This window comes from Culex pipiens, chromosome 1 (assembly GCF_016801865.2).
Source record: "Culex pipiens pallens isolate TS chromosome 1, TS_CPP_V2, whole genome shotgun sequence".
NCBI lineage: Eukaryota > Metazoa > Arthropoda > Insecta > Diptera > Culicidae > Culex > Culex pipiens.
Window position 1 is genome coordinate 137,612,501 of NC_068937.1, and position 19,818 is coordinate 137,632,318.

At 40.7% G+C, this 19,818-nt stretch overlaps 6 protein-coding genes across 11 annotated transcripts in view; 3 read left to right on the plus strand and 3 right to left on the minus strand.

Moving 5' to 3' along the window:
• LOC120425072 (uncharacterized) overlaps window positions 1-1,059 on the minus strand; it is a 34,233-nt gene extending 33,174 nt beyond the window's left edge. For 2 of the 4 annotated variants that reach the window (XM_039589455.2, XM_039589458.2), the window contains exon 1: window positions 3-1,059. The gene's annotated coding sequence lies outside the window, so the exon portion shown is untranslated. The remainder of the gene's footprint in view (window positions 1-2) is intronic. The other 2 variants (XM_039589456.2, XM_039589459.2) reach the window with 2 other exon arrangements.
• A 4,169-nt stretch (window positions 1,060-5,228) lies between these two features.
• LOC120425067 (low molecular weight phosphotyrosine protein phosphatase 1-like) lies at window positions 5,229-6,173 on the plus strand. 2 transcript variants are annotated; one of them, XM_052709413.1, is made up of 4 exons: window positions 5,229-5,387; window positions 5,457-5,803; window positions 5,860-5,957; window positions 6,155-6,173. In XM_052709413.1, the coding sequence occupies exons 1-3, from the start codon at window positions 5,363-5,365 to the stop codon at window positions 5,944-5,946; spliced, it is 459 nt and encodes a 152-aa protein (XP_052565373.1). In that variant the 5' UTR covers window positions 5,229-5,362; the 3' UTR covers window positions 5,947-5,957; window positions 6,155-6,173. The 2 variants fall into 2 exon arrangements, with proteins under 2 accessions (XP_052565373.1, XP_039445374.1); XM_039589440.2 differs by having other exon boundaries at window positions 5,860-6,170.
• Window positions 6,157-7,120, plus strand: LOC120425066 (low molecular weight phosphotyrosine protein phosphatase 1-like). The gene is made up of 3 exons (XM_039589439.2): window positions 6,157-6,297; window positions 6,357-6,706; window positions 6,768-7,120. Exons 1-3 carry the CDS (start codon window positions 6,273-6,275, stop codon window positions 6,900-6,902), a joined length of 510 nt encoding a protein of 169 aa, XP_039445373.1. The 5' UTR covers window positions 6,157-6,272; the 3' UTR covers window positions 6,903-7,120.
• Window positions 7,121-9,500: 2,380 nt separating this feature from the next.
• Window positions 9,501-10,475, plus strand: LOC120425069 (low molecular weight phosphotyrosine protein phosphatase-like). Its single transcript, XM_052709416.1, has 2 exons — window positions 9,501-10,020; window positions 10,084-10,475. Exons 1-2 carry the CDS (start codon window positions 9,996-9,998, stop codon window positions 10,473-10,475), a joined length of 417 nt encoding a protein of 138 aa, XP_052565376.1. The 5' UTR covers window positions 9,501-9,995.
• On the minus strand, window positions 10,390-12,798 carry LOC120425071 (adenosine deaminase 2-A). The gene is made up of 6 exons (XM_052709406.1): window positions 12,603-12,798; window positions 12,187-12,547; window positions 11,337-11,816; window positions 11,144-11,280; window positions 10,729-11,089; window positions 10,390-10,671 (listed from the first exon to the last, which is right to left on the minus strand). Exons 1-6 carry the CDS (start codon window positions 12,661-12,663, stop codon window positions 10,563-10,565), a joined length of 1,509 nt encoding a protein of 502 aa, XP_052565366.1. The 5' UTR covers window positions 12,664-12,798; the 3' UTR covers window positions 10,390-10,562.
• A 115-nt stretch (window positions 12,799-12,913) lies between these two features.
• On the minus strand, window positions 12,914-17,955 carry LOC120425068 (carotenoid isomerooxygenase). Of its 2 annotated transcripts, none has more exons than XM_039589442.2 (3): window positions 17,477-17,955; window positions 14,530-14,978; window positions 12,914-14,471 (listed from the first exon to the last, which is right to left on the minus strand). In XM_039589442.2, the coding sequence occupies exons 1-3, from the start codon at window positions 17,492-17,494 to the stop codon at window positions 13,130-13,132; spliced, it is 1,809 nt and encodes a 602-aa protein (XP_039445376.1). In that variant the 5' UTR covers window positions 17,495-17,955; the 3' UTR covers window positions 12,914-13,129. The 2 variants fall into 2 exon arrangements, with proteins under 2 accessions (XP_039445376.1, XP_039445375.1); XM_039589441.2 differs by lacking the exon at window positions 17,477-17,955 and adding an exon at window positions 16,703-17,398.
• Between the last annotated feature and the right edge of the window lie 1,863 nt (window positions 17,956-19,818).

The window sequence follows — 19,818 nt, forward strand, 5'->3', positions numbered from 1 at the left end:
ACCGTACACGCACCGAACACCGCTCAGCAACCTGCTCCGTAGTTCCAGCGTTGATTCATCCCCGGCGCAAGTCGACACCTTTGCGGTTCAACTTCTTTCTGCTTTCTTATGGGCTTTATCGTCGTCGTCGTCGTTTGATGTTGTCGTCGTGGTTGTTGCCTCCTTCTTCTCTGTTATTACTGCTTCTACTTTGACTTCTTTCTCCCGCAACTCGATATATGACACAGCAGCATAACACTCCTTCTTCTTCTTCTTCTCGTCTTCCTTCTCCCAACTTCTTACACTCACACAAACACTAACACTCACGCTGTGCGCTCTCGGACGACGGCCGGAGCTCGACACTTTTCACATCTGGCTAAGCCGAACGCGCAAACTAAACTATCTATGCTTGGCCGTTCGCCAAACGAGTTTTCTCCCCTCCGAACTCCGTCGTCGAGTCGAGCTGTGTGAGCTCAACTCTCTCCTTCGCGTTCGAGAGCAGGAGGTTCACTCACTCATTCATTCCGGGACTTGATCGCGCGCGCCACTTGGACTTGGACCCACTGCGCGATCGTGGTCAACGACGTCGTCGTCATTCCAGAGCGAGCTGTATGTGTGCTGATCCGGACAGGGGGTGAAATGGCGTTAATCCCGCTCACTCACACTAACTCGGCGAGTTGACGATCAATCGGCTGCTGTGACAAATCGGACCTTCCTCCAAAGAATCGATAATTTCCACCAATTTTCGACGCGAATTTTCACTCGATTTTCCACACCTCAGCCCCGCAACAACCGACGAAACGGTGAAATGCGCGCCAAGTTACGCGCACTCAAAGAAAAAATTGTCACGAGCTTCCGCAAGCTGGAGAACCAGTTGACTGACTGACTAAACACTGATGTGTGCCTGAAACGCTCTTTCTATGGCTGGCTGGTCTTTCGTGCGGCTAACTGGCTTAACTGGCTTCGTACCCGTATAGCATCGACACCTGTTCGCGGACGACCTGGTGGACGAAGAGCGCGAGTGCGCCGCGGCGGATGGACGGAGATTATCGTTTGGACGGACGACGACGACGTACACCGTACACACTCCCGTACGTGTACATGGGATTGAACGACTGACTGTGTAAGTCTCTTTTCCCATCTTTCCCTTCTAATGAGCGCGAGGTAACACTGTGATTACCGTGGGGTGGATTTGAGGAAGACGTATCAATGCAATTTGAATGGCATGCAAAAATTACTGTCGCTTCTTTCAATTCGTTTGGAAATCAATTAATTTATAATTTACTCAGAAAATGAAGTAGGGGGAAAAAAAGTAGGGGAAATATGGCCATTTTAATCACTCTAAGCCGTTCATCACTTTTGCAGTTTTCCGCTATTAAATCAACATTTTTAGATATATCAACCATGTAGAGTTACTTGCTCAGACTTATTTGAGCTTTTTGGTACTATGGAACACTTAATAAAAGCTGTAATTCATGATCAAAGTGCTGATAGGCCGATAATATAAATAGGCTGAGAAAGGGTTTATTTCCCCTAGAAGTCAGAGTTTGGTCGGAGATACTTTTTAACACCTAAACTCCCAAGCTCGAGAAAAAGGGGGAATTTGTATGGAATTTCCCCCTTTTTCTCGAGCTTGGGAGTTTAGGTGTTAATGTAGTTTAGGACACCGAATGTCCACTCTAAATGAAGTTTTGTTACATCCTATTATTTATGATTGTTTAAGATATCTTTTAATATGACGATTATATTTTTTCTTGCATTTTTTCCAATCATAAGCAATTCATGAGAACAAATTATAAAGTTTTTTTGTCGATTTTTCCATCTACTTGAATTTATCAGTACATTGATGTTTTGTTAGAAAGTTATGTTCATCGTTTATTAGTAATTTTTCAAACAGACACTCCGAGGCTCTGTACATGCATAGGCTTATGCTTCAATATAATGACTTCAAGGCCTGTTCAGAGCTTCAAAAAAATATTTTTGAAAAGCTGAGAAAATTCTCTATATTTTGCTTTATTGAACTTTGTTTATACGACCCATAGTTGCTGAGATATTGACATTCAAAGGTTAAAAAACAGGAAAGTTGATGTTTTATAAGTCTCACCCAAACAACCCACCATTTTCTAATGTCGATATCTCAGCAACTATAGGTCCGATTTACAATGTTAAAACATGAAACATTCGTGAAATTTTCCGATCTTTTCGAAAAAAATATTTTCAAAAATTTTAAATCAAGACTAACATTTCAAATGGGCGTAATATTGAATGTTTGGCCCGTTTGAAATGTTAGTCTTGATTTTAAATTTTTGAAAATATTTTTTTCGAAAAGATCGGAAAATTTCACGAATGTTTCATGTTTTAACATTGTAAATCGGACCTATAGTTGCTGAGATATCGACATTAGAAAATGGTGGGTTGTTTGGGTGAGACTTAGAAAACATCAATTTTCCTGTTTTTTAACCTTTGCATGGCAATATCTCAGCAACTATGGGTCGTATCAACAAAGTTCAATAAAGCAAAATATAGAGAATTTTCTCAGCTTTTCAAAAATATTTTTTTCAAAGGTGGGCAAACATGGGCACTAATTTTAAAAAATGAAAAACTGCGACTATTTTCAAAAAAGTTACCTAAAAATTGTTATAACTTGAAAACGGTGCACTTTATCAAAATTTCACTAAAGTACTTTTTGATTGCAAATTCGATTTTACATCGAAAAATGAAGTTGAAAAATTTTTGCGACCAATATTTCGATTTTTTGAAAAAAATCTGTATTGATTCAAAAAATCATAACTCGGTCCAAGATTTTTTGCCCATTCTGGAATTCTTCTTCCCTGTACCTACAACTTCGCAGAAGACAGAAAATCGGTATGAAAAAAATACACAAATAAATAAAAATAAATAAAATAACAATGGGACCAATAGGGTGGAATCGAAAATTGATTTTTTCAGCAACACATTTTTTGGGTCCCTTTTAGGGTCCAAAACAACCTCCCAAAATTTGGGAGCGATTGGTTAAGCCCAAGATTGGCGCAAAGCGACTGAAATTTGTATGGAAATTACCATGGGAAAACTTGCATTTTCACATTTTTCAATTTACAAAATTCATGTTTTATTCTTTTATTAAACTAACACCGTAGAAGTATAGCCCTGGATGTCCTGAACAACTCTCCCAAAGACAGTATGATGCTAAATTGCTTCTAACAAAAGTTACCGAGCGTTCAAGAGAGACATTTCAAAATACTCGGTATAAATCATACTTTTTGCCAACACTGCCAAGTCAAGCGGAAACTTTCGAATAGTATAATATATTTTAGGAATTGGGGTGCAATTTAACTAAATAATATCTTCTGAACATTTCTCCGTAACGATTTTACGTAAGGTTCATCAAAATATAAGAACAATCATGTTTGTTTTGTATTTCATGGTTCCTTTGGCAGTGTTGGCAGAAAATGTGAGTTTCACTCATTATTTATTACACTACTTTTGAAAACTTTGTATCTTTTTTGTGACGCAATTTAGCACCATGCTGTCTTCGGGAGAGTTGTTAGGACATCCAGGGCTATACTTCTACAGTGTTAGTTTCATAAAAGAATAAAACATGAGCTTTGTAAATTCAAAAATCTGAAAATGCAAGACTCCCCATAGTTATTTCCATAAAAATTTCTTTCGCTTTGCGCCAATCGTGGGCTTAACAAATCGCTCCTAAATTGTGGGAGGTTGTTTTGGACCCTAAAAGCGACCCCAAAAATGTGTTGCTAATTATATTTTTATCATTTTCAATTTTCTTATATAACTCGATTCCACCCTAATGGACCAACAGAAAATTTAAACGTTTTATTTCAAGTTTTTGAAAAAATCTTTAACCCTTGAAATCCATAAATTTGGAACATTTTTTTCTAACTGATGCAAACAAGCGTTGGTACTTTCAGGTTTGCTTCTTCTTACAAAATAATTGAAACCTATTGAAATTCAAGCTTTGTTGTACTTTATAATTATTTGTAAGTTAAATTATAAGTTGAATTCAGGTGTTTGATAATTGTGGGTGGCACAATAAAATCTCACAATTACGGTACAGGCAATTTGAAGGCAGTGTATTGCTGCATTTGATAAAATTGTTTTGAAATGCCATATTTTGTTAAAATGAAATTATTTTAACTCGTAGCAATATTATGACCAAAACAAGATCTAAAAATCTACAATTCGATGCCTTCCAGTTGATTTGTATTAGTAAAAACTCGAAATAAATCTACAGAATTCAAAACAATCTTTAAAAAACTGAAAAACGAGAAAAATTCCAGAGTTTTTTTTGAAAAGGACCAATAAACTATTGTCTTTCATATGTTTATAGGACCTAATCAAAAAAAACTCTAGAATTGTACAATCTGCTCGACCCAACAAGTGTTCCTCCAGATCACCCAGGTACCGCCAGACACATCGTTATCTCGTCGTCGTCGTCGTCCCAAGCCTCAACTCTGCTGAGCTCATTCCGACTTTTTCTCATCCTCGGCTCATCACCATCTATAAACACAACCTCGACATTGGCCCTTCCACGAATGTTTACATCGAAAACGGGAAAGAACCACCGTCCGTCCGTCCAATCCACCATTCAGTAAATTTTCGTTCATTACTTGACTCTCCCTTCCTCTGCCATACAGGTATGATTGGGTTTGTACAGTTTTATGGGGGGTTGCATTCTTGAGCCGCACCTTCGTCGGTCGTCGTCGTCGTCGTTGATTTCGGGTTCACATTCCCACATCTCATTCTACGCTTCTCTCACACACAGATTATACCTGTCCGGTGTGCCGGATCGGACGGTTGGGCGCTTTGATCTCCGAGCAGTTGTTCATGCGAGTTTCTCTCGATTCTCTTTTTCCTTCGTGGCAAGAATGAATGGGTTTCTTTCAGGTTTAGGGTGCTTGTGTTATTTCAGAGTGTTTGGGTGAACTTGGCGGATCTACTGCAGCTGTATTCTGGGAGGGAAGAGAGCGAGTTGGTAGAACATGTGGTTAAAAATGTTGGAGAAGATCTGTCTATTGAGTATAGAGATATCTACGTGCGCATGTATTGCGTGTACGTACACGAGAAGAAAGTGAGGTTAAATTTTGTCCGGCCAGCAAAATTAAATGGTGCGCTAGTGTGCGTACGCGAAACGTCATAAAGCTCTATAGAGCTGACTAAACATGGTTCCATTCAAATGATATCATCGTCATATTAGAAGGATTCAACTCTATCGCAGCAAGGCACTTCTACCCAGATTGCAAAACGAGTCTGGTGTACATTTCAAGAGCAAAAATGAGATAAACAGCTGAGTTTAGTGCGTTCTGTTGCAAGTTTCGACGCTGTTGAATTTCACAATCAGCACCAGCAGCTGTTCCGGGCTGAAATGAAGATCCTGTTCGTTTGCATCGGTAATTGGAGCTCTAAATCCTTACAAATCCGTAAGCCATCTGCCGCTGATTGCATCCCTCAAATTCCAGGAAACTCGTGCCGCTCACCGATGGCCGAAGCCGTATTGAAGGACGCCCTGGCCCGGGAACAGCTGGACTGGACCGTGGACAGTGCGGCCATCGCGACCTGGAACGTGGGCAGATCGCCGGAGCCACGCTGTTTGGCAGTGTTGCGGGAAAATGGGCTCGATTCGGACCACGTTGGACGGCAGATTCGGAAGGAGGATTTCCGGCAGTTTGACTACATTTTCGGAATGGACGAGGGGAACATTAGGGATTTGCGAGAGTTGGCTCCGGAGGATTGTAGTGCGCGGATTGAACTTCTGGGAGATTACAGGATGAAGGAGTTGGACAAGATCATCTTTGATCCATACTTTGTGAGTTAAATTTATTAAGGTTTGGAAATGATAAACTTATTGTTATCCAATATCAGGAAACCGGCATACACGGATTCAGACGATGCTATGACCAGATTGTAATATGCTGTCGTAACTTTATCCAGCAAAAGCGGAGTGGTTAAAAATCTGACAGGTCAGGTTCTAGTTACGTTCATGTGATACATTAGACAATAAACAAGACGAGTTATGTATAAAGTTAAAGATTGTTTCAAAGATTAACAAGGAATTTGTACACGTGTTTCGTCACCAAACATGCACTTCCTATCGGATCACCTACCGAGCACATCTGTCCCAGATGGCAATGTTTTTAAAACCTTCTGATCTACACAGAGATCGTGAAACTGATTAGTTCCGATGATGAAACTGGTTATATGAGTCACGGTTAACGCCACAAGTACTGCTCAGTTTAACAAGTATTTTCAAGCTGCCTAGTCGCTCCTCACCAAAGATGAAGATTCTTTTCGTCTGTTTAGGTAAGTGTTACTAAATTCATCACAAAACCATCTAAAATTACAACTCGACCAACATCCAGCCAACACGTGCCGCTCGCCGATGGCGGAAGCCGTGATGCGGCACCTGCTGGCCAAAGAGCCGGCCCTCGGCTGGACCGTGGACAGTGCGGCCATCGCAGACTGGAACGTGGGCGGGCTGCCGAACGCGCGATCGCTCGAGGTGCTCCGGGGAAACGGATTCAAGTCGCGGCACATTTCGCGGCAAATTCGGCGCGAAGATTTCTACGAGTTTGACTTCATTCTCGGCATGGACGAGAGCAACCTGTACGATTTGCGGAAACTGGCGCCGGAGGATTGTAGGGCGAGGATTGAATTGTTGGGGAAGTACCGGATGGAGGAGGCGGATAGGATCATTGTGGATCCGTACTTTGTGAGTAATCAGAATTCAAATTGAAGAATTTATTCAATCAAACTTGTGATTTAAATTTTAGGAAAAAGGAATTCGTGGCTTCAAACGATGCTACAATCAGATTGTAGTTTGCTGTCGAAATTTTATCGAGCAAAACAGAACAGCGTGCTCTGGCCAGGATGATTCAAACTACTTTGGAGTGTTGTGTCCGGATTAGAATGTTTATGTTTTAAAAATTATAACAGATAAATGCTAGTTATCTTAAAGTTACAATATTTAGTAATTGTTGGTGATCAGAATAGATTTAATCATGTTACAAATGTATTTAATTTATATTTACAATCAAATTGAACATTTTGATTATCTTCCTAATAAATAAATAATCAAGATCTATGAAAACATAATTTCAACATTTTTATTAGTCTTTGCCTCAGAATGCTTGAATGTAAAAAAACTGAACTCAACTGTGGCAGTTGCAAGCAGTTTGAATTAATTTTTTTATTGAATTTCAAATTTAACTCGTAAAAAGACAATTTAACGTCACTGATTTTGCAATTACAGTACAGATTATCCCAAAATATAATACGCTTCAGAACACTATGTTTCGGTACATGATGTTTAGAAATTTTGTTGTTTTTTTTTTCAAATTTGCCTCAGATTTGGTAAAAATAAAAAATTAAGATTTAAAGATTTTTTTTGTGAAAAAAAAAACTTTTGCGTATTTTTTTTTGAATTAAATATACTTTATTGAATCTTTCTTATAATAATTACATTTAGTTTACATAATAAGTGGTTATCTGTGGCTCTTCAGCTTTAGTTTGCTTTTCGTGATTTATACACTGTTAATTTTTATAACTTTAAAAGTATATGATTTGCCATTTTTGTAACACTAGGTACAATGAAGAAAAAAAAGTTGAGAAAACATATCCTAACCTAAAACTAAAATAAACTAACAATAAACTAAACCAATCCTTGAATCAATGGGTATTCAGAAAAAGCACATTTTACCCTGAATTTCAAAAATTTCTCTTAAATCTTCTGATCCAACATTTTTACTTCTGCTAATTCAAGAATCTCACTTGATCTTGTCACGGTTCATCGTAAATTACCTGCAACTCGAACAATTTTTAGGCTTACTTAAACATGTTCAAATAAGAAAAATTTAATCAAAATTTTGACGTTTTTTGAAAAAAAAAATCTGTTACCTGATTTTTCGAGCCGATTTAATTAAATTAAATTCCTACTCGAAACTAGGGGTCCGAAAGCTTGATTTTGTTGAGGCAATTGCAAACCTCTTTTACACCTAAGCTTCCATCCACCCCGGGATTCTTCCCCGTCCGACGTAAGGCGTGGTCAGACAAATCTCGTCTCGAAAAATGCCACCGGGACCGTCTGGAATTGAACCCAAGCCGACTGGGTGAGAGGCAACCCCGCTTACGCCTACACCCCGGTTCCCGGATTTGAATCGGCTCGAAAAATCAGGTTATTTTTTTCAAAAAACTTCAAAATTTCAAATCAATTTTAGTTATTTTAACATGTTTCAGTTAGCTAAAAATAAGTTTGAGTTGCTGATAATTTACGATGAACAGTGTCGCAAAAGATTTTCTAATCAAAGTCGCTCGAACCGGGGTTCGATCCCCCGTCCTTTGGATTGGTGAATTAGGAATACTATTACTATAAACTATATACGCGCTGGGTCTTTGTCTAATTGACAAGGTCTCGGAAGTTCTAAATAACGTTTGAATCCGATTGATGCCAACGTTCTTTAGGGCGGGGCTTGTCGATTCAAGCTGAGGTACCTCGCGCACGGCTAGCCTGCGTAGAAATGGGTCACCGAAGCTCGGCAGAGCTAACACCTTCCAAATGCCTATGCGAGTTATTTGCATGTATAGGATGTAAAATCTAAAATACATGGAAACAACTCAATTTGTAAGAAGCGACCACGTGGTCCCGTTTGGTTGGTTGACACACACACACACAAAACAGTGTCGCAAAAGATTTTCTTTTTTCACAAAAAAAATAATTTCTTCAAATATATATTTTTTTTCAATGATTCCACAGACAGCAGAACAGTTGGTCTTATGAATTTTCAAACTATTTTTTCATTGATGTTTTATGTTTACAGAAATATGTTTCATGAGAATGGATTTTTTGGTTGATTTGGTGCGTTCGGCAAAGTTGTATGATCAAAAATTGGACAATTTAGTAAAAAAGGACATGGGAAAAAACCGACTATCACATTTAACGACTCATCACAAAAAGTAGAATTCCCAAAATATGATACTCAAATTATTGTATCACATGCTTGGAATTCTTAAAAAATCATTTAAAAAACAGTTCAGTTTTCAAAATTATAAAAAAATCTAGCCACAGATTTCCAAATTGATTCATTTTTAAGGGCGTATTTTTAAACAAATTTCCTTCAATCTGACATTTTACATCTTTTTGTGTAATTTTACCTGCGTTATTGTGTAAAAAAAAGTAAAACCACTAGACATGTTGAAGAAATGTAATTAAATATATTTCATTTAACCCTCTAACGCCCATGAATACTCCAGAGCACCAATAATTTTTGTTTTCAAAACTAAATTTCTCTGCAACCATGCATTTTTTCAACCTGATTCAACTTGCGTTTGTTTTTATAGATTGTTGGCTTATAACTATTAAAATTTCATCAAATTTGGTCGATCCAGTCACGAGTTAGAGACCATCCATAAACCACGTGGACACTTTAGGGGGGGGGGAGGGAGTATGGCGATTGTCCACGCTCCATATAAAAAAGTTTTTTTTTGTATGGACAATTGTCCACGAGAGGGGGGGTTTGAGATTCTTGAAAAGTGTCCACGTGGTTTGTGGATGGTCCCTGATGGTGAAAACCGTAAAAAATCTCGATTTTGCTCTTGGCGGGAAGGGGTTAAAAAAGTTAAATTCTACGGAATACTTCACCAGTTCATGAAGTAACAAGTCCATAAAATATCGTCTCGTGGAGAGTCCACTGTAAAAAGCGTTTCTCATAATGTCCTACAGAACAATATTGAATCAATTCTTCCTGTTAATTGTAGAAATATTCAACAAAGCTCATAATCTGCGTGCGTTTCTGCTTCCCGAGAAAGTCTTGTGGAAAAAGTTTAATTCAACGTAAGATCAGTGCAGTCCAAACAATATCAACGTCCTGAATGTTTTTTTTTTTTCTAACTAACGGAGATGATGAATGCGATGCAATGGATTGTTATCAAATCTCATATAAATACCGTTTGGCTAGTTCTGTTTCACTACCTTCAATCGGCAAATTTGTTCAAACTCACGCAAGATGTTGGTTCTGTTCGTGTGTTTCGGTACGTTTAGTAAAAATTTCTCCCTAAATTTATTCAACAATTTAAAATTCCGATTTTCAACAGCAAACACATGCCGCTCACCGATGGCCGAGGCCGTCCTAAATCATCTCCAATCAAAGAAGCAACTGAACTGGACCGTAGACAGTGCCGGAACTTCGGACATGAACGCCGGACGATCTCCAAATCCTAACACGTTTGCAGTGCTGCGAGAGCATGGTCTCGGCTCGAGTCACGTGTCGCGGCAGGTGCGCGTGGAAGATTTTTCAAACTTTGACTACATCCTCGCGATGGACGAGAGTAATCTGAGTTATTTGAAGCGGATTGCGCCCGAAGGGTGTCGGGCGAAAGTGGAGCTGTTGGGGGAGTGGATGGATCCTTACGTGAGGAATAGGTGTTTGTTTTATTTGAAATCCAATCAAAGTGATTTTTTTTTTGTTTTAGGAACAAGGCATTGAAGCCTATAGACGGTGCTACAACCAGATCTCTATATGCTGCCAGAACTTTATCGATCAAAAGGTTCAAAAGTTGAGCGAGGAAGGTGATTAATAGTTCAACACTTTATTGCCGATGATGAAGTCCAAAAATGCTTCCCACTTGGGCTGCAGCAACTCAGCGTATTGTGTTCTTTCTGGTTCTGTTAATGTGCTGTACCTAAAAATATCAAAAATAAAATAACGCAATATAACTGGCAATTTCAACCAAACACACTTGACCGAATCCCAAACGATCTGCTTCAAAAATCCAATCCCAGCCGAGTGCGGAGCCAGCGACATCAACGCATAGTAAAAATCGAAGCCAACCGCTGCACTGTCCCAAAAGCCGGGATCGTCGGGTGCAATCACGATGGGGACACTCTCGGACACGTAGAAAACCGCCGGATGGTTGCGCAAGTCCGTCACGAGCCGCAGCACCTGGTTCGACAGGGGACAAATCTCCAGCGCGATACCCTTCTGCTTGACCATCTTCCACAGGACCGGGTGCTTGTACAGTGAGTACCCGTGGCCGATGCGACGGCTGTTGAGTAGCACGGCATCGACTAGGTTCAGGTCGGCCTCGCTGCCGTAACCGTCTGAAATTGAAGCGGGGTTAGTTTTTTTTCTCGAAAGGGTAAGACGTATGGTACTTGTCTCTCCAGCGTGGAAAAAGTAAGGGGCTGTCTTTTCAAATTTGCGCAACTGATCTGTGAATAGGATGAGCGGATTGTTGATGTCCTCCTGACCGACGAGGTCGAAACCAACAACGAGGTCGGGGAATTCCTGACTGCAAGAAAAATTGAGATTAATAACAAGTCTTACAATAAATTTTATGAATTTTACTTGAGAGTGATAAACTTCTCCAAGAAAGACTCCACGGTTTCGTTATCAATCGATCGATGCTTGGCGTAAATGATCTTAACTCCAAAAAAGTCCGGATGGTCTTTCTTGAAAGAGTCCACAATATCCGAAATTATTTTCACGATTTCAAACTCGTTGTAATCTTTTCCATTCGCGTCGTACACCTTTGAAAGCGACGCCCGTAGCTCGATGTACTGAACGTTGTCGTCGTAAAATTCTCGCAGCATCTGACGGTGGTAGTCTTCGAAGAACGGTTTGTACATCAGGAGATCCTTGGAGGCGTCAAACATCTGCTGGAAATCGTTCCAAACGGTGTTCACGTCGGTGTGCATAAGCTCCGGGTCCCGAAGTTTAAGGTTGATGAAGGATTCCAGCCAGAGATCGAACGCTTCTGCCGATGCATTTTGCGCTCGAAGTTTGGTGATACTTTTATGAGGTTCACTGTCGCAAAATTTGGATTGTCTGAAAAATGATCAAGCTGAATTACAGGAAACTCACCATGGCAATCTTCAATTCACCACAGCTCATTTAAACTTGTTTGACACCTTTTTTAGTTCGGATAAACATTTTGACAGCTGGCATGTTTAAAGTAATTCTTACACTAACCTCGAAGTGTGAAATTTGCTGTTAAATTGTGTTTTGTAAAAAAGATGCAGCTGTCAAAATGTTTATGCGCCTTCTGCACCCTTTTTTAATGTTGCTTCATCAATGTTGTTCCAGAGCCAAAAAGCTGTGGTTAATTTAACATTGCTGAGGTGAGTTTTCGAAACATCAAATTGACAGAGATTTCAGTCTGTTTGGCTGTGGCTAAAGAACCTACAAGAATTCATACCTAACTGTAAAAAACACTGTTCCATTAACCTCACAAAGTTTCGCCTCTGAACGGTAGGTCAAATTTTTGATGACCCACTTGGAACTAACAGCTGCTGTATTGTGCAAATGTAGAACCGACCCTTTCGGCATGGCTTTCAGCATACGGAAAATCGGACTGCTCTCAATAAGGGGTTTTGCCTGGAAAAAGTGCATCGCCGGAGCAAATCCTGTCGAGTTGGTAATGCCTTCCAGTAGAATCTTACTTCGGAGCCTCGTTACGATATCATTTGCCTGTGCTTCCCTCTCGGTAAGATACGCGTTACCACCAGTTCGATGCTTCTTTTCGGCATCCAGAATTGACTCTCGGTCAAGGCGACTAACTGAAATGATTGCTTGAGAATCTCTAATTGATGGGCTATTCCACGAAAAACTCACTCAGTTTAGCACTGTACGCTGAATCCCAAATAAGCAAGAATATCACCACTTTCTTCCACATTTCAACTTGTTAAATCGCACTTCACCCGGTAAATGACTAATTCAATCTGAGCCTTTTAAAACAACACCAAGTCCACACTATCCAAAGCGAACTCCTACGCGCAAATCCGAGCTGATCTGCCGTGAAATTAATACGTTCAGCACAAGATATCTATTATTTCTACCGAGAACAACAAGCTGTATCCACCGTCTCGACCAAACAACCAATAGATTAAGACATTTCTTTGCACAAATAAGAACACAGTTGCGGCTCTGGAAAATGTGTATCTAATTGTGTTAACTAAGCTCTAACATTCATCATCAAGAGTGAATAATCCGGTCACCACCGCACATATGGTGACAATGTGTTTTCCATCGTCACGTGAATAATGAAACAACGTGTCTATGCAAACATTAATACACAAGCGGTCGTCGAGAAAATCGATTGATTCCTATCGTATCTGATTGATACGTGCCGTTCACACCAATTATTGACTCTTCTTTGACGTCGACGACTGGAACCAGCCGTGCAGACACTTGGGAACCGGTCCGGGCGTTTCGAACTCACTGCGCGCAAGTTCGGTGAAGGTCTTTCCGTCCAGAACCAACAGCCCGACGCGGTTCTCCTCGTCGCGACCCCAAACCATGGCCGCCAGTACGACGCCGTCGTCCTCGGACTGCGGATCCGGTGCCGGAACGAAGATCGGCTCACTCGGGTAGCAGTTCTCCTCACACCAGGTCAGCCTGGTTTTGTTGACCACATCGACCTTGATCAACGTGCCCGGATTGCTCGCGTCCACGTCCGAACTGATGGCGTAAAAGTAGCGGTACTCCCGGCCCAGATGTTCCTCGTAGTAGATCCGCGGCGTCTCGCAGCCCAAATTGCAGAGTAGCTCCGGTTTGCAGAATATTGTTGAATCCGGCATGACGTAAGCCGTTGCACTCATGCTTTCCAGTGTTACCAAGTTCTTCAACGTCAAGCTGTCATCCGCATCCAGATCGTCTCCAACGCTCAACCTCTTCATCAACCCAGTCCACGATTTCGAAGCGGAAAACACACTTGACGATCGCTTCAACGATTCTTCGTAGTTCAAAGGCAGTACAAACCGCAGTGGTCTTCCGCGAAACATTCTTGCGTAGTCTGGATTCTGCTGCATGTTCTTCATGGTGTCCACGTACATGCAGTTCAACATTGCCGGATCCTTGTAGCAGCAAATGTCCAACACAACGTGACCTTCCTTCTCGTACTGGTTGATGATGTGCAGATAGAAGAACGGTTCCGCGTGGAACGTGTGCTTCAACTCTCCAGTGTCACGATCCAGCAAGTAAATGTAAGTCTGCTGCTTTTCAAACCACTTCATTGAGGACACCATGGGTTCGTTCTTGATCTGGCTAACCAACATGTGCGGCACGGACACGCTCAACGGCTGCTCAACCACCACGAAAAAGTTCTCCGTTATCCCAAAAGTGTGCATATATCCGGGGTGAAACTTCCACCTCGCCGGAACCGACGCCACAATCCGAGCATTCTCAAACATGTGCTCCCCGTTCGGGAAGCAAATGATCGTGTACGTTGGCCCGGTCTTCGTGACCGACATGCCCAAATTGTACACTGTACCGTCGGACATTACGTGCGGATGCGACGTGTGATTCACGATACCCACGTAATCGGACAAGTTCAGCTTCGCCTCCGTTTCCAACGTCTCCGGATCAATCCTGTGAATGATCGGACTCTCGGTGAACGTAAAATACTCATCTCCGAACGGATAGATCGAGATCATCGCATTATCCGAAACGTTCTCACCGGGCTTGCCGAAGATTGCAGCGATTCTGGAAGAAATAAACAAAGTCAGCACTAGAAACCTTCTGACGAAACCATGGAACCCACCTATGAAATATCGTATGGCACGGATCGGGCGCCGCGCTCGTCCCAAACTCCGTCACCACGATCCGCTGGGCGGCCTTGTTCTTCTTGTAGGCATCGCTCTTCAAAAACCGACACTGGTAAGTCACGTGTCCGTTCTCGATGTTGAACCTGTGCAGAAGTGCCGAGCTGTCGAACAGATGGTTGAACGTCATGTCGCCGACCTTCAAACTTCCGGGCCCATTCCGCAGCAGACTTCCGTTGAGCCACTCCGGCACGACTCCGCGCACTTCGCCCGCGATGGGTTCGACGATTTCTTGCTCGCACGATCGCAGCCACACGTTCACATCGCAGTTTGGGTAGCAGTTCGAGGGATCGTGCTTTTTGTGGGTGGTTTCGGCTGTTATGGCGCTTTCGTCTCCCTCGGCGTCGCTGACCGCGGAGCTTTCCGTGTCCGTGGAATCGTCTTCAAACTGCAGGGGGATAGTAAAATCAGAAAATCTCCTTTTAAAAATTTCATGACCGATGATTTTTTTTAGATTTGATCCTTCTTCAAATTTTTAGTTTTACTTAAAATTTATAACATTTTCATGAACATATTTTCTAAAATGTTTATAAATTTATAATAATTCTTGATTTGATTACTCATTGTTAACTACAGTCCCGGCTCAATTATCCGAAGCCTCGATTGGCATTGGATTTTTTTTTGATTTTCTGTTTTTAATATCCAATTTGAATTCAGCAAAACCGTTTCAGTCAAATTTGAATAGCTGATTGCCTATGAAATAACAAAATGCACTTTTTTGCAATTCCGTCGTGAAACTATTTACTTTTCCTGTCATTCTTGAACGACGAAATAGCCTACTTTTCTGTACCAAAAATAACAAAATCAAATAGCAACACTTTTCAACTTAAATGCTGAAAAGCTCTACTTTTCAGCACTTAAATGGGTGCTGAAAAGTTGAACTTTTCAGCACTTGTTTCGAAAAGTAACACTTTTCAACATTTTTTTGATTTAAACGATTTATTGACAAAATACATGAAAATTTGACATAAAATTTCACTCAGTGTGTATTTTTTGGAATTGCAAAAAATGTTGAATGGAACTCGATGCAAAACTTGATTTTTTCAGCACTCTTCGTATTTATCCAACTCGGTGAACCTCGTGGGATAAATGTACGACTCGTGCTGAAAAAATCCTCTTTTTGCAACTTGTTGCATAAACTACTATTTCAATTTCATCACCGCCATTTTTGCCACCATCTTGGATTTAAAAACATACAGTGAACTATCTCGTTGTCGATGTTAAAGAGAAGGTCGAGAGCGGGGGTTATCAAATTATAGAACGAAAAATCAAAGCAATCTATTTGAAGGGACTGAAAAAAATATTTACACCTGGAGCAATATTGATATCGAAAAGGTCGACAGCCAGAGAGTCCACTGTAAATCACTTTAATGAAGTTTAGGGGTCGCAAAAATTACAATGACAAATTTTTTTCGGCATTCGATGTCTGAAATTATAATTATCAGAAGTGATTGTTTTTCGAGGCCTTTGGAAAACCAAGTCTTTTTTTCAAAATTTCCCAAAAGCCAGTAAAACCACTTTCTGGAGTCAGTTCTGTTTAACATGCTAGTGCTGAATCATAAAAATAGATAGTTATGGAATGAAAACAAAGACTACATACAAATTAAAAGAAGCAAATGTTGTAGTAAATCGAAGCACATAAAGCTCATATTTGAATTGCCCTATTTGTTTGCAATTAAACCTCTCTTCTGATATTGGAGCTTATCCACACTATAATTGGATTTTTTTAATCCGGTTCCAGACTGAGTATTTTGTTCCATGTTTTCATTGCTGTGTCATTCTGATTCAGTGCACATTATCATCAAATATCTCACGAATTGGAGTCTAATTTGACTGTTTTGTGATTTTCAATAGTGGGTCTCGTGGCGCAGGGGTAGCGGCTTCGGCTGCCGATCCCGATGATGCTATGAGACGCGGGTTCGATTCCCGCCTTATCCACTGAGCTTCTATCGGATGGTGAAGTAAAACGTCGGTCCCGGTTTCTCCTGTCTCGTCAGAGGCGCTGGAGCAGAAATCCCACGTTAGAGGAAGGCCATGCCCTGGGGGGCGTAGTGCCAATAGTTTCGTTTTTCGTGATTTTCAATATGGATGTTAAAAATTATCTAGATTCACCTTCTTAAATTTCACTTCATTATCCTTGCCCTTTGCGTACACAATGCTGTTCCCGGTGGGCAACGGATTCCACGTGAAAACCGGCGTCGTCCGCCCACTACTCTCAAACAAATGCCTGCTCGGCTTCGGCTGCACATTGATCACTATTTCCCCCTGTTCCTCCTGCTCGCCTTCACCGAGCATTTCCGGTGGAATCGGCGTCGTGGCCAGGCTGACACTCCTCGTCGAACACGCACTGGCCTGACCCGACATGGGCGTAAAGCGCCCGTTGATCGTCAGAAAGTCCATGTTGAGCACTTTGTCCCCCTCCAGCGGGCTCGGACATGGTGACTCAAAGTTGGTCTCCTCGCAAAATTCCTCCTCGACTTCCACCGAGATCGTATCCATGTTTGAACCGCAAACTAACAACGACTAGGCCGGAGATTCACCTGCGGGACGCTTTTATACCGGCGATCAAATTTCCACCTGTCGCGTCGTGCGGAAAAGTGACCTGCACCGAGGGAAATTCGCTTGCGAAAATGTTGCCCTAGGAAAAGACGAACTTCTTCGCGAAAAGCTTACCGTGTCCGTCGCGTGGGGCACTCGTGAGGATTCTTTGGCCACGAGGGACGAATTAAGCCTGGCCCGAGCCCGCCAAAGAGAGTGAGAGTTTCCGACGGTGGAGTGTTTACTCACGTGCTTTCCGACTACGTCGTATAGCGTAACATTAGCAAAACATTGCACAATCCATTTCCCTCCCTGGTTTTCCCACGAGACGGTGTCTCATTTCCTTACCCAGGATCTGATGTCCATCGTGTGTGGGTAGGTGACCTTGCGTTGCGTTTCAGGAAATCAAACACCAAACTAGATTCACTTCGAGAGAGAGAGCGCACGTTACATCACTTTATCGTCTTGCTTCGCTGGAATAAAGTTCTGGAGTGACCGCGGCTTCCTCTAGGGAACTCTCGGTCCCCATCCCCGGTTCTAGAGTCATCACGCGAAACCGATTGCTAAGTGAATTAAATCAAAAACTCGTGCCTAATGCCGGACGGATTAGTCCAGCTCGCCCGGCAATTCACGTTGTCTCATCGTTGGCGACGGCGCTACTCCTGATTGACCTCTAGTGGCAATTTTCAATCGCTCAAATTGCCGCACTTTGCAGCTCCAACCTGGCCGGCAACTACCGGGAAGATGAATCAGCCCGACGTGGCGATTTGTTGTTGACTGGCGAACGTTGCTGCTTGTTTTTTTTCGGCGGTTGTTACCCCTTTTGGATGGACTTTGCAGTTTCGGGACGTCCCAAAAGCTGGGTCTGGCTGTAACGTGGGGTGGCAGTAATTTAGTTAACACAAACATGGCAGCCGGCGGATGGTACGTGACCTTGGCAGAGAAAATTTTGTTGTTATCGTTGTAACGGGGAGAAGGTCATCCGCACCAAAATCTGACTGAGCATGTCAGAGTTTCTTTTTATTGGATTTCAAGTTCATCTGGTGGGGGCAATAAACGTTGAATTTTTAAACCTAAAGTGTTGTTGGAGTTGGAGTCACGTGGTTTGTTGAATTCAACAGTCAACGATCTTTTGTTTTTCTTGAACATTGAATCATGCGTCTCCATCAAATTGTTCAAAGCAAGCCAATTTGATGGAATACATGTTTAATTTTCGGGCAAAGTGTTATGAACATATTTCAAGCATTAAAAAAGACATGGGCCACACGAAGAAAAAAGAGTTCCCAAAATCGTGAACACCCGTTCATGAAATTGGGAACCACGAACAAAGTGTTCAAATTCCATGGTACGTTTTTGAAAATCGTACCATGGCATATGAACACTTTGTTCGTGGTTCCCAATTTCATGAACGGGTGTTCACGATTTTGGGAACTCTTTTCTCCGTGCAGATGGACGTTAGTACATGTTTAGATTAGGAGTGAGCAGGATGTACTGTTTGTTTACATATCCACATCTACCTATTTGTAATGTTTTGCTTGATTTAAATCAAGTACATAGACCAATAATTTTACAGTCTTTTACAATTCCCAATACAGCATTCGTTTAAAAAGCAACAAAAGAACAGGCACTTTGTTCTTTGAAAACGAAGTACTTTATCAAAAAGTCTGTAAGATCCTTTTCGATTCCATATTTGTGTTTGCATAGGGACATGAATTTAAAAAAAATCCTTCAGATATTGTCATCAACATTTTACAGAAATTCTTTTGTTATAATAGAAAATATTACTAAATCTTGTACTCCAACACGCAAATGATGTGAAATAAAAAAAAATCAACTCTTACTGCACTTAGGGGAAAAAACATAATAAATTCAAAATCTGAAAAAGTACAATGTTTTTGAAAAATAATATGGTTTGGGTTATGATTTCCCGCCTAAACAATAATTTATGGCAATTTTGGTAAATGTCCAAAATTGCCATCAATAATTGCTTAGGTTGGAAATTTGAATAATGAAATCTGAGACGGCAGATTCTGAAAGATTTGACAAAAAACTTGTTGAAATGATCCTTACGAATATTTTAATGTTTTGTTACACAATATCGTAATGATTTTCCTTTAAATTACATTTTAATTTAAAACATCAGTTACAATTTATTGACATAAGTATAACTGTTTCTGTCGATTTCATGCCTTTTGGCTTATGTGATATTTTTCATATAGACATTTTGGAAATTTAGTTAAAAAGTTGAGGTTAGTTTTAGATATTTTCCCACTCTCAAACTCCCTTGATCTCAAATAGCTTATAGTCGAAATAAATCAATTAATTTATGGGAATTTAAAGTTGATTATGAACGTTTTCTCATCAATGCAAATACAAAGTATTAGTAACTTGATTAGTAAAAGTTATCGGAAAACTTCTAAAGAAATTAAAAGGAAACGGGTTTGCCTTAAACATTGAAAATCAATTAATTTTGCTATAAAACAAACAATCAAAATTTAATAAAAATATTTTTTCAGTTTTTGAATCAGTTTTTTATCACCATTTTCCAGCCTTATTGTATTTTGTTAATCAAATTCAGTTGGGTTTAAATTTGAATACTTTCAGCTCGTGCATGCGTAGGTTGACCATTTTGTGAAAATATCTGATTAAAGTTATTGAAAAAATAGTCATGATCTTTCTATTCTATTCTT

Excerpts from the sequence above, each read along its gene's own strand:
- LOC120425067 (XM_052709413.1), top strand. The coding sequence starts at position 5,363 with ATGAAGATCCTGTTCGTTTGCATCG. Across the intron at positions 5,388-5,456 it reads GATCCTGTTCGTTTGCATCG|GAAACTCGTGCCGCTCACCG; the intron begins GTAATTGGAGCT and ends CTCAAATTCCAG. Across the intron at positions 5,804-5,859 it reads TCATCTTTGATCCATACTTT|GAAACCGGCATACACGGATT; the intron begins GTGAGTTAAATT and ends ATCCAATATCAG.
- LOC120425066 (XM_039589439.2), top strand. The coding sequence starts at position 6,273 with ATGAAGATTCTTTTCGTCTGTTTAG. Across the intron at positions 6,298-6,356 it reads GATTCTTTTCGTCTGTTTAG|CCAACACGTGCCGCTCGCCG; the intron begins GTAAGTGTTACT and ends ACCAACATCCAG. Across the intron at positions 6,707-6,767 it reads TCATTGTGGATCCGTACTTT|GAAAAAGGAATTCGTGGCTT; the intron begins GTGAGTAATCAG and ends TTTAAATTTTAG.
- LOC120425069 (XM_052709416.1), top strand. The coding sequence starts at position 9,996 with ATGTTGGTTCTGTTCGTGTGTTTCG. Across the intron at positions 10,021-10,083 it reads GGTTCTGTTCGTGTGTTTCG|CAAACACATGCCGCTCACCG; the intron begins GTACGTTTAGTA and ends GATTTTCAACAG.
- LOC120425071 (XM_052709406.1), bottom strand. The coding sequence starts at position 12,663 with ATGTGGAAGAAAGTGGTGATATTCTTGCTTATTTGGGATTCAGCGTAC. Across the intron at positions 12,548-12,602 it reads AGCGTACAGTGCTAAACTGA|TTAGTCGCCTTGACCGAGAG; the intron begins GTGAGTTTTTCG and ends CAATCATTTCAG. Across the intron at positions 11,281-11,336 it reads GAGAAGTTTATCACTCTCAA|TCAGGAATTCCCCGACCTCG; the intron begins GTAAAATTCATA and ends TTTTTCTTGCAG.
- LOC120425068 (XM_039589441.2), bottom strand. The coding sequence starts at position 17,089 with ATGGATACGATCTCGGTGGAAGTCGAGGAGGAATTTTGCGAGGAGACC. Across the intron at positions 14,979-16,702 it reads ATGAAGTGAAATTTAAGAAG|TTTGAAGACGATTCCACGGA; the intron begins GTGAATCTAGAT and ends ATCCCCCTGCAG. Across the intron at positions 14,472-14,529 it reads TGCCATACGATATTTCATAG|AATCGCTGCAATCTTCGGCA; the intron begins GTGGGTTCCATG and ends TATTTCTTCCAG.